This window comes from Furipterus horrens, unplaced genomic scaffold (genome assembly GCF_987537825.1).
Source record: "Furipterus horrens unplaced genomic scaffold, mFurHor1.1.pri manual_scaffold_3, whole genome shotgun sequence".
In the NCBI taxonomy this organism is placed as follows: domain Eukaryota; kingdom Metazoa; phylum Chordata; class Mammalia; order Chiroptera; family Furipteridae; genus Furipterus; species Furipterus horrens.
In genome coordinates, this window is record NW_028327173.1 from 23557201 (window position 1) to 23569513 (window position 12313).

General features: G+C 33.3%; 1 protein-coding gene across 1 annotated transcript in view; it reads left to right on the plus strand.

Annotated features, from left to right (window-relative positions):
- Positions 1-12313, plus strand: part of AGO3 (argonaute RISC catalytic component 3) — a 101385-nt gene that overhangs the window by 59933 nt on the left and 29139 nt on the right. The window contains exon 6 of the mRNA XM_090269103.1: positions 8165-8299. Coding sequence (XP_090125229.1) covers positions 8165-8299 — 135 coding nt within the window. The remainder of the gene's footprint in view (positions 1-8164; positions 8300-12313) is intronic.

Sequence of the window (12313 nt, forward strand, 5' to 3'; positions counted from 1 at the left end):
GTCATATAACCCACCAGTTTTGTTCCTAGGTCTTTCCCTAAGAGAAATGAAAAATAGGTCAATACAAAGATTTATGCATGTATGTATATATGTTCATAATAACCAGAAACTGGAAACAACCCAAATGTCCAATAAAACAGGTGAACGGAGAAACAAATTTTAATGTATTTGTACAAGAAACACTACCCAGCAATTAAGAACTAACTACTGCTCTGCCGGTGTGGCTCGGTTGATTGGAGTGTTGTCCCATAGACTGAAAGGTTGCCTATTCAATTCCCAGTTGCAGTACCTATCTAGGTTGCAGGTTCAGTCCCCTATTGGAGCTCATGCAAGAAGCAACCAGTTAATGGTTTCTCTCACAAAGATGTTTCTCTCTCTGGAATTAATAAATATATATATTTTTAAAAAGAACTAATTTCTACAATGATATGGATGAATCTTTCCTAAAAAGTTCAAAAGAGGCCAGACAGAAAATGGTATATACAGTATAATGCCATTTATATGAACTTCTGGAACCAGTTACTCTGTTTTAAAGGGAATCAGATAAGTGGTTGTTTGGGGCAGCTGTAGGTAGGAGGAACTGATTACAGTGGGGCAGGAAAGTACTCTCTGGAGCGTTGTAAATGTTCTGTCTCAGTTGGGGTGGTATTAGCATGGATGTGTACATTGTCAAAATCATTGTACATTTAAGATGCATTTTATGGTAGGTAAATTATACCCCCAAATTGTTTTTTTCTTTAATGTAACATCACTACACACCCAAAAGAAATTCTAAAAGTCTGACAATACTAACAGCTATTGAAAATGTGGCACAACAGTGACTCTTACACATTGCTTGCGAGAGGGTCACTTGTCAAAACCACTTTGGAAGTGTTTGGCATCACCTAGAAAAGTTAAGTTACACAACCATTGTGGCTCAGCAATTCTCCTAGATACAGTCTTTTCTGCTAGAAAAATGTATATGTGTATGTGCATCAAAGAGACCACCTGTAAGAATGTTCATGACATTATTCTAGTAACTAAAGTACCAACACAAACATCCACCAGCATTAGAATGGATAAATTGTATATTTCTTCAACAGAGTATTAGAGCAATACAAATAAAGAAACTAGTTATCTTTAATTAATATAGATGGTTTAGAAACAATTTTTAGCAACAGTCTCAAAAAGAATACATGCTTTATGTTTCCAGTTACATAAAGTTCAAGAACTAGGAAAACTAAACTGGTATTTAGGGAACTGTAATATGTTGTAAATTTCTAAAGAGAAGGAAGTGATTACCATAAAGCCAGGATTTGGATTACTTTTAGAAGAGAGAGAAAGGATTGGGAAGGAGCCAGGGAAGAGGTTCTAGGATACTGGCAATATTTAGTTCTTGATCTGAATGCTGGTTATGTGGTACTTTTATTATTTTGTAAGTGGCACATTCATGTTTAGACACTTAAGTAAATATATATTTTATATTTTTTAAAGTTTTTAATTAAAAATTTTTTTAATTTATCAGCATCTCCTAGGCACTATGTCATTAATATTTTGCTAGGCAGTAATATAAAATGCAAAAGTGTATAATGTCACCTCAAAAGTGCTCACTAATGTTTTCCATACAAAAGCATAGTGTAGCCCTGGCTGGTGTGGCTCAGTGGATTGAGTGTCATTCTGCAAACCAAAAGGTTGCCGATTCAATTCCCAGTTAGGGCACATGCCTGGGTTGCTGGCCAGGTCCCCAGTTGGAGGCATGCGAGAAGCAACCAATCGATGTTTCTCTCCCTCTCTCCCTTCCCCTCTCTAAAAAATAAATAAAATTTTTTAAAAAATAAAATAATAAAATTGAGGCAGATAACAGCCATACCATGTAACCTCTCAGGAGTAGTACATACAGTGTTAAAGTATTATTTTTTTGCCAGGATCCAACATTATTACTGCTTTGTTTTATACTATTCATTTGGACCTAGACTCATTTTGATACATGTAGTTCTGGTTATTTTAAGTATGGCAAATATTTATTATTTTCTTTTTCATATCTGTTATTTTAGCTGTGTCCTAACAGAAACTTTTAGGTTCAACACAGTGAAAAGCAAATTTAAGAATCCTAATCTCTTTGTATAACATGCTCTCATGTAACTCCTTTAAGGAGTTTACATTGACAAAATGATTTTGCCTAGTATTGAGACCTCACTAGATCAGTAAGCAAAGGGCATGAGCAGACAATTTTTCAAAAATGAGAGTAGGAGCTCTATTGAGCCGTGATCTTCAGGGCACAGGAAAGTACGTCACATTGAATCTCCACCTTAATGCTATGAGTAGTAGGTATTTTTCTAATTTTACAGATGAACAAATAGAAAAACTAGTAAGTGCTGGCCCTAGGATTAAAATCTACTTTATTTCTAAGCCTGTCCTTTTTTTATTATCCTAACACTGCTACCAATGAAAAGAATAAACCTAGTTTGAAAAACAAACATGCAACAGTTAGTGACAAATAATTAAAGGATACATTTCCAACAGCAACAAAATTTTTACTAATCTATTTAAAGATACATGAGTGTTACAGGGTATATTATAAAATCTTAACATAGTTAAATGACCATAATAAATTCAGAAATATGCTGTGTTCACAAATTGAAACACTTCTCACTGGTATTCTAGATATCTAGTCAATTTATGTAAAAAATCTTTTCCTTAGTTTTATTCATACATGTCTAGATTCTAGCAATCTAAATAGTTGATAATAATCTTACTTCCACTGAACTCCTCTCAAGTAATATCTGTACCTTATTTCTCAGTTATATTTATCTGAAATCTAGCACCTGCCCATTAAACTTGAATTGTATGAATGAACATACTACACGTTTATTCATTCAGTTGATGGATATTTAGGTTTTCATTCTTTTTAATATTAAAAACAATGCTACAATAAGCAATCTTATTCGTATCTCCTTTTGCAGATACGGAATTTCTCTAGAATATGTATTATAGTGGAATCACTGGGTTGAAAATTATGCACTTGTTCAAATTTACTGTATATTCCTATAATCTTTATGAAAACTTCATTCTTTCATTGGCTTGTCAGTTTGTGTTACTGGTCTTGAATTTTTTTGCTCATCTTAATTGGTGTAAAATGTTATAGCTCAGTATTGTTTTTACATATATGACCTTTATTACAAATAAGAAAAATCATGAAAATTAGTTTTTGACATTTAGCTTTTTTCTTCTATGAAATGCCTGCCACTTTTACTGTTTTAACTTATAGGAACTCATTAAATATCTTAGGTACTAATCATTTATTATATCTATTACACATATCTCCTACCAATATATAGCCTGGTGGTCTGGGTTTCTTTTTTTTTTTTTAGGTTGTTTCTGATATCTTTTTTCTTATAGTTTTAATGGTTTGTAGTTTTGTGTCTTGTTTAGGAAATTCTTACCTCCAAGATTAACATGTTCTATATTTTCCTCTAAAGGTTTTCTTTTCATATTTAGTTTTCTGAATAGGAATTTGCTTTTGTATAGAGTATGCTGTAGGCTTTCAAGTCTATTCTGCTGGTCTGTGTGTGTGTCCCCACAGTCTCTTGACTTGAATAGGATTTTAAAAATCATGATGAAAGATAGGACATTATTCTTAAAAATTGTCTTGACTATCATGTTACATTGCTTTTTCATATTAATTTTAGTATCAGCTTCTTAAGTTCCAGAGGTCGTGGGGGTTATATCCTGTTGGTAGTTTGAAATCGCAGATTAACTTGGGGGTAATTTACGTGAATTGGGTATAGTACTTTATATTTTTAGACCTTCTGTAATATCTTTCAATAGTAAAGATATCTGTTACTCCTATAGGTCTTATGCATATTTTGTTAGGATTTCATTCCAAGTACCTTATGTTTTTTGTTGTGATTTGAAGTGTTTTTTATTGTATTTTAAGTTGGTTGTTAATGTATAAGAATATAATTTATTTTCATATGTTGATCTTAAATCTAGCAACCTTTCTGAACTCTCATTCTGTGATTTATCTGTACATTATTGGGTTTTCTGTGTAGACAGTCATATTGCAAGGAATAATTCGTTTCTCCCTTTCCATTCTCTTTACCTTTTCTTTTAATTTGAATTATTGTGCTAGCTAGGACTTCCTATTAACTGAAGTTGAATTTGCCATAGATATTTGGTAGATAACTTTTATCAAATTAAGAAATTTCCCTTTTAACCCTAGTACAGTGAGAATATTAAGTATGGTACTGAATTTTATCTAATGCTTTTTGGGAGGGAGCATCATCTGTGGTATGCTTATTTCCTTTAACACATTAATGTGATATATTTTTGTTAACAGATTTTTTAATGTTTAACAAATATTCTTCAATTAAAATTAGCTAATTTATGAAAGGGGGAGGAATAAAATGCATATATAGAGAGGTTTATAAAATGTTAAGGATTTAACCAAGGGATAGAGAAGCAGACCTTTGCTCATTGAATCTCATACCTAATTCTACTGTACTCAACCCATATTTTGTAAGAGCTTTTCCCCAAAAAATTTTGAAATATTTATTTATAAAGTAACTACTGTCTTTGAAATTAGTTCACAAAGCATTCCCATACACATTCACACTTAATCACTACTGTAAAAAAGATATTCATAATTTCTCGTTTAGATCTGAACATCTAATTTGTTCTAGATGTGGGTTCTAGTACAGATTTTCTAATTCACTGGCCACAGACAAGCCATTGTAGATCTCTGCCTTTACCCACATCTAACAGGGATAATAAATAATACCTTTTAACCCTACATTATAGGCAAGTAGGCCTAGGATTTATGTGAAAATGGTATGCTAAAGTTGCTAAATAAACATAAGGTAAAATAATGTAACACTTAGTTTTTTAATATTTGATTTTATATTTTAACTAAATAAAGATTGCATACTTTTGAACTACAAAATTCAGTAATTATACAAGGTGAATTAAAGTGCTAAAGCTGCTCATAATAGTAAACCTATTCTTCCATGCTCTCAATTACATTAATAAATGATAATTGTATAAAATAGATTAAATTTTGTGAAAATATTCACATTTATTCTGTTGTAGGAGTTCTTGCCCATTTCAGGGAATTGTCTGGCATTGGCTGTAGCATCGGGCACTTGAACAGTCATTTTGTCCATAGACTTTGTCAGTCAGATTGGCAGCCCAACCGGGATCTGTTAGCCCGCACACCAGACCAAGCATGTCATTCTCATCAGAGATTGCTTCTAACTTTTCATATACGGGCTTTTAAAAAATGAGGTGACAGGCAGAGCAAGCCAGGGTTCCCCCACATGCGTCTAAGCCATCAATATCTAGGTTATTTTCAACCACAACATCTAGCAGAGAGTCACCGACTTTTCCTTCGGTTGGAAATGTTTGACCATCGCGGTTTCACGCCCATGCCGACCCGCTCAGTGTACAAATCACTGCCGCCCTGACCCAGCTCGGTGCTTTCTGGCCCGGCTCCCGCGTAACCTCTGGTGAGGAGCGGCCGCCCACGGGCCACGGAGGAGGCGTGCAGAAGCCAGGTGCCCCCCTCCCCACGTGGCAGCTGTAGCTGGGTCCAGTAACTACCGGGTGCGACGCAGGCTGCACAATAGCTGCCGGGAGAAGCTCCCTGATCGGAGGCGGGCGGGCGGACAGCCTGACGTCCGGAGCCCCTCCATGAGGGTCCCGCAGGCTGGCGTGCCAGAGAGGTCCTGCTGCGTGCCGCGCGCCGCGCGCCGACGGACGTAAGAGCTTTTATTCAGAGTTTGGCACTTCAAATGCACACATTTTTTCTAGAGAAGATGGTAAACAGTAAAATGATTAGAAAGTATAGTGGGATACATAGTAAGGAAAAATAATAGAAGAATGTTAAATATGATAAATATGATAAATAATGTTTGTTTAGTAGTTTCAGCTCTGATGTGAGGACACATTGTGAAAGCTAGTATTACAGTAGTCCTGTTAAGAAAATTTACCTGTAGGATTAAAGAAAAGGCAAAATAAACATGTTACTTATCATATGTTTACTTTCCTTTAATTACTTTAAAAAAATTAACCTAGAAACAATATGTGCTTATTTCATATGTATCCTGCCAGCCTTTTTTTAATGCACATTTTCCCCTCTTTTTATTTTATTAAATGTATTGGGGTGACATTGATTAGTAGGGTCATATAGGTTTCAAGTGTACATTACTGTGATACATGATCTGTATATTGCATTGTGTGCCCACCACCTATAGTCAAATCATCTTCTATCTTCATATATTTGGCCTCCTTTCCCCTCTGCTACCCTCCACGTTCTTTTCTCTGGTAACCACAATACAACATTTTCAATAGAATATAATTATACATTTTTTAAAAATCGTCATCCGAGAATGTTTATTGATTTTAGAGAGAGATAGAGAAGCATTGATATGAGAGAGAAACATCAATTGGTTACCTCCTATGGCCTCTTCAATGGAGGATCAAACCCTCGGCCTTTTGGGGCAGGGAAGACGCTCCAGCCAACCGAGCCATCCAGCCAAGGCAATGTATATATTTTTAAAACTACTTTGGATTTGAATAAAATATCCAGAATGCTAATCCAGGCTCATCAATATTTCCTTTTTTTAGTGTTTGAAATTGTGGAGGTGTTTCTAAAGTTTATTTGGATGGAGGTTTAGCACTGAATATTGATTCCTCCTAAATATTCCTAGAGAAGTGCTCATGGATGTACATGTACACACAGGCCATCCATTGGAATATTTTTTGTGCTAGTGAAAAAACAAAACCTACATAACTACTCATTATATTAGGAACTTGAATTATATTCTGCAGCTGTGACAAAGGATGATACAGTTCCTTATTAGTACATATAAATCTATCTCTAAGTTATGAGGAAAAAGAAATCAAAGCCCAGAATAGTGTTTCTGATGTTTTACCATTTGTGTTCTTTTTCATTAGGAGGGAAAGGATCTATATTTTACTTAATTATTATACACCAATACTGTAGAATAAATTGAATCCATTAACAAGAAAGTCATGACATGGAAAGATCTCTAAGACATATTGTTAATTTAAAAAATAATAAACAAGTCATAGAACATTTATCTGATCTATAAAAAAATGTTATATGTACATTTTATCTGTAAGTGCATATCAAAAGATATATCCATACATACTTACCTACCAACAATGGTTACTTGAAGACTGGAGGAAGTCTTTATTCTGTATATATTATTTGAATTTAGAAAATGAAGATTAAAGATAAAATTAAAAAGGAAAAAGTAAAAAGTATCTACCGTAGCCTCACCACCCACACATTTCCTTAGATAACTAGTGTTAAAGCCTTGATAAGTGTTCTTGTAGAGGGAAGGTATATTTTGTGGAGGACATATAATCCTAAACTAAGGAGAGGGAGAGAGCACCACATAAAAAATTTTACACTTAGCAGACAGTGGGCATGATTTTTAAGTAGAAAAATAATATAGCATACAGCTTATTGTCTCTTTGGTTTTACTTTTCATTGTCTCCTTACTGTCTTTATAGCACATAATAGCAATCAGTAAGTATGCATATAAGAAATCTGTAAAAGTGATCTACTAACCACTGGTGAACTTCTGCTAGTTCCATAACCAAAGACTAAGAAATCATGCTGGTTGACTATTGGAAAACCTCAACTGTAGCTAGATAACATTGGGAGGTACTCCTTACTTTATTACTACCTGTAGCTTGCATTAAATAACATTTAATACTTCTGTTGTCTCAAATCTATACAACACAGGGAAGGCTCTCACTAGAATAGATAAACACTCTGGAGTGGCATAGAAAGCTTTGTTTAAGAAATAATGCCAAACCTTTTCACTTGCTAAGGAGCTCAGGCTTTCTTTGTCCCTTTACACCCTTGTTTCACACCCAGAACTCTTCTCTGTACATATAATAGAGAATGCAATGATTCAGTTACCATGGTGAAAGAGATGGATTGTAAGAACTGTAGTGTTTAGCTTTTCTGTTCTTGTTCTTGTCTTTCAGTCAAACATAGATCAGATTGAAACTGTTTAACTTTGAAATTATATGTAAGTATACATAAAGGATAATTTTAACTCTATAATTAGTTCATTATCATGGAGCCTGAGATCATTTCTGAATTTTTTAAGGAAACATTAATTTGTACTATTTGTGTTTTTCTTCTTAGTTTCTGCCACTGCCTTCTACAAAGCACAACCTGTAATTCAGTTCATGTGTGAAGTTCTTGACATTCATAATATTGATGAGCAACCAAGACCTCTTACTGATTCTCATCGGGTAAAATTCACCAAAGAGATAAAAGGTGAATTAATTAGCATTTGGAACAGCTTAATTATAAAATTCATGGGTATAACAAACTTTTATTGAAAAAACTTTTAATTAAAATCTAGTCATGTAACATTACCAATAAAATAAAGATCAATTATAAAATGTTGCGTTTAAGTGCATTACCATAATAGGTAGTATTTCAATGAAAAAAAAACAAGTAATGGAATTAATATTAATACCAGATAATTTTTTGTTAATACTCTCCCTTACTACCTGAAGGTATAAGAGCATCTCATAGGGAAATTCTTCTATAATACCATTAAATGTATAAAGTTGATTTCAAAAACATTGTTACTTCGAAACTAGAATCATTCTTTGAACATATTCTAATATAATGAATTTTTTCTGAAATGACAGCAAAATATTTTCTTTGAAAATTTATGGATATGGGGCTAGCCTGTTTCAGGTGTTGTTCTAGAGTTGGAACTTAGTTATTTCATATATATTATACAACTTATCATTGTATCTTGCCTTTTTTAGTTAGTAGCTAAAATGTGTACAGTGGTGTTGCATCGTGTGTATGTTTTACTAATATAAATTCACCTCTCTATACAGTCTTCCAAAAAAAAAAAAAGGACATAATTTTAATACTGTTCTAAAATGCATATTTTGTATATATTTACTCTGTGTACATTTCTATATACATTTAAATATACATATACACTTTTATATGCAAGCTCATATACATTGAATTTATCAGTAATTAAAAGGACTTTTCAGGAGCAATTTTGACTCAGAATAGCTGAGTACATCCTGCTTGCTCCAGTAATCAGTTATTCTTTGACATTTAAGAACCAGGAAAGAGATAATCATTGTAATAAAACATTGCGAGGAAAATCCTTACAACTTTGAAAATAAGCATCCATTTATCTCAAGTAATCGAAATACCAAAATAAGGAAATGTTATATATTACTCTATTGCAATCATACCATTATCCTTTCATAATCTATACTAACTGTGCAGTTATCATTTTGGGAGGTAGTGCATTACGCACCATTAATATGTGATTATTCAAATGCCATGGTTTCCAGTGGAGTTACTGCTTAGTTACCACCTCTGTTACCATGAAATAACTTAATTATCTTACAGTAACTATGCAATCAACTCATATCACCACTTTATCACAGAAAATACAAGATGTATAGAGCAAGGATTCAACTGTAGCCTGAAGAGCATGGACTCGATCTTAATTTCAGCTGCTCAGGGGCTTAAAGAAATTACTGAAAAAATGACTACAAAACATTATAAAATTGATGTTATAGTGAAGGTAAAGCCAAGTTTATAGGTTAAATATTTTGATTTATTAAAGCCTTTTTTTTTTTTTTCGGTTGGATGGAGGGTTTGGGGAGGAACCTGGGCAGAGAATTATTTAGTCCATTTTTTAAAACTTCAGCTTTTTGCTACCCCTGGATTTGGGTCTAATCGTTAGGAACCCATGACTTTAGATTTGGGGTAGAAAAATCTGAGTTGGATCTAATTAACAAATTAATGATTTTTTTCTCCAACATCAAGATTTTTTTTTTTTAAGGAGGGCTCTTTAAAAATATATCATGTATTCCTACCACAGTAAATGAAAACTGTATGTTCTTTGCTATATATTTGGGTTTAATTTTTAGCTGGCATGAGGAATTCAATGAAAACTTAAATTGAAATTCAAAGTGTGCTATACAAAGTGTGACTACATTTCCTTAGTATATTCACTTGGTTCCATTTTAAATTTCTTCTAAATATTAGGGTGGTTTCTTCATGCGGTAACTCATCATGGTCAAACAGCAGGAATATTGGAGGAAGGGTATGGTAAAAGTACCATATGTATATAAGAATACCAGTTCTTTTTTTGTAAAAACTTACAGCAAGCTTGTAGAACCTTACTAATAAATTGTTTAATTTAAGGGAAAGACTTCAAAACAAATTGCTAAGTGGTATAAGATAACAGAAATTTGGTACAAATTTTCTTTGTTTTTTCCCTAAACATAATATTTTTACAAATCTTATATACTTCAGATTATTGGTAATTTCCTTCTTTTAAGGCCTTCCCTTGATAATGTTTTATTTTCCAGTTTTATTAATATAGAGATATAGATCTGAAATTTTAGTTTTATAAAGGTAATTATTTAAAAATTATTTCTCAGTGATTCAATAGAGTACTCAAGAAGAACCCGTACCAATCTGGTACAGTGACACTGTGTTCATTTAACATCTTAAATTTTGCTGATAGAGCAGAAGAAATACTATGAGTAAACTTTATATTGGTTCTATAGTTAGTAATTAGATAGGAGAATAAGTTATACTGTAGCAGGGTTTCTCAACCTTGGCACTGTTTATATTTGAGCTGGATAATTTTTTATCGTAGTCAGAGGTGGGAGTTATTGCTGCCCTGTGCATTGTAGAATATTTAGCAGCATCTCTGGATCTAAGTATTCCTAAATCTAGCATCCAGTAGATGCCAATAGCACCCCCAGTTATGACAATCAAAAATGTCTGTAGTACAACATAGAAAATAGAGTTGATACTATTGTAATAATTATGTATGGTGCCAGGTGGGCACTTGAAATATCAGGGGTGATCACTTTGTAAAGTAATATGACTGGCTAACCACTATGCCATGCTATACACCTGAAACTAAAACAAAATAATATTGAATGTAAACTAATTGAAAAAATAAAAATTTTTTTAAAGTCTCAAATAAATATTACCAAATGTTCCCTGAAGAGCAAAATCACCTCTGTTTAAGAACCACGTCACTATAGGACTCATAGATATAATAAGGAAATAATACAAAAGTAACTGTAAATACTAGCAGTGAACTGAAAGTTACCCTCCATCTACCCCTTTTTAGATTTTTCACCTTCAGAGTGTAGGCCATACAAGTGGAATTGCTTATCTGTGAGCAATAGCCACTCTATCTGTTTAACTTCTCTAGGTAGCTCCGAAACCACTGGCCTATACAGTAACCACTGGCCACATGCAGCTATTTTAAGCTAGTTAGAATTAAATTTTGAATTTTGAATTGAATGTTCAGTTTCTCAGTCACACACACTGCTAGTGATTACCATATTAGGACAGAAGTAGAAAACTGTTGGACAGCACTGCTTAAGAAAATTCATCCCAAAGAATTCCAGCCACTTATTTAAAAGTCCATTGCTTCACTTTTTAAAACAGGCCTGGGATCCTCAAACCCCTAGAGTAGTGATTTTCAACCAATATGCTGCAAGAATTTTTAAGACATGCAATACCTGACTATTTAGTCAAGAGCATTGACCTATTTTCGCTTAGTTTGTCAATAAAAAATTATGACAGCCAACACAATAATAGTTATCTGGTATGAATACCCTGTCTTGAACCATAAGGATATAGGTCATGTAATAATAGAGTTGCATCTTACTGGTCACATCGCATAATAAGGTTGCATCTGATTGGTTAATTCTTAGTATCAGAAATCCTTATATACAAGTATATAAGTATATGGGTTTTTTTAGTCACTTTTGAGCAAAAAGGGTATGTAATTACTACTTTTTTAAAAAAACATTTTTGTCAGATCAGCAAACAGATAGATTTTTTGGTGTGCCACAGAATTTTAGTCATTAGCTTATGTGTGCCTCAAGATGAAAATGGTTGAAAATTGCTACCCTAGAGTCCACAGATGGGCTACCAGGATCTAGGAACATATAAAATCATATGTTAAATTATGTGCATTTACCCGAGTTTATTGCTTTCATCAAATTCTCAAAGGGGTCAGTGATTCCATAGGTAGGGATCGCCTCATCTAGGAATTATTTTGGTTGCATTTGATTTCTAATAGTAGTAAAAGCTGTGTCACTATATTATACTTCAACAAAATTGTCACTCCACTTAAGTTAAAAAGGCCAGGAATTTTTTTTTCTTCCCTGATTTAAAAAGCTGTGCAGGACTTCCTTCTTGAACTTTATGAAATTCTGATCTTCATTCAGTTTGTGATGACTGGGCTATTCAGACATCACGTACTTT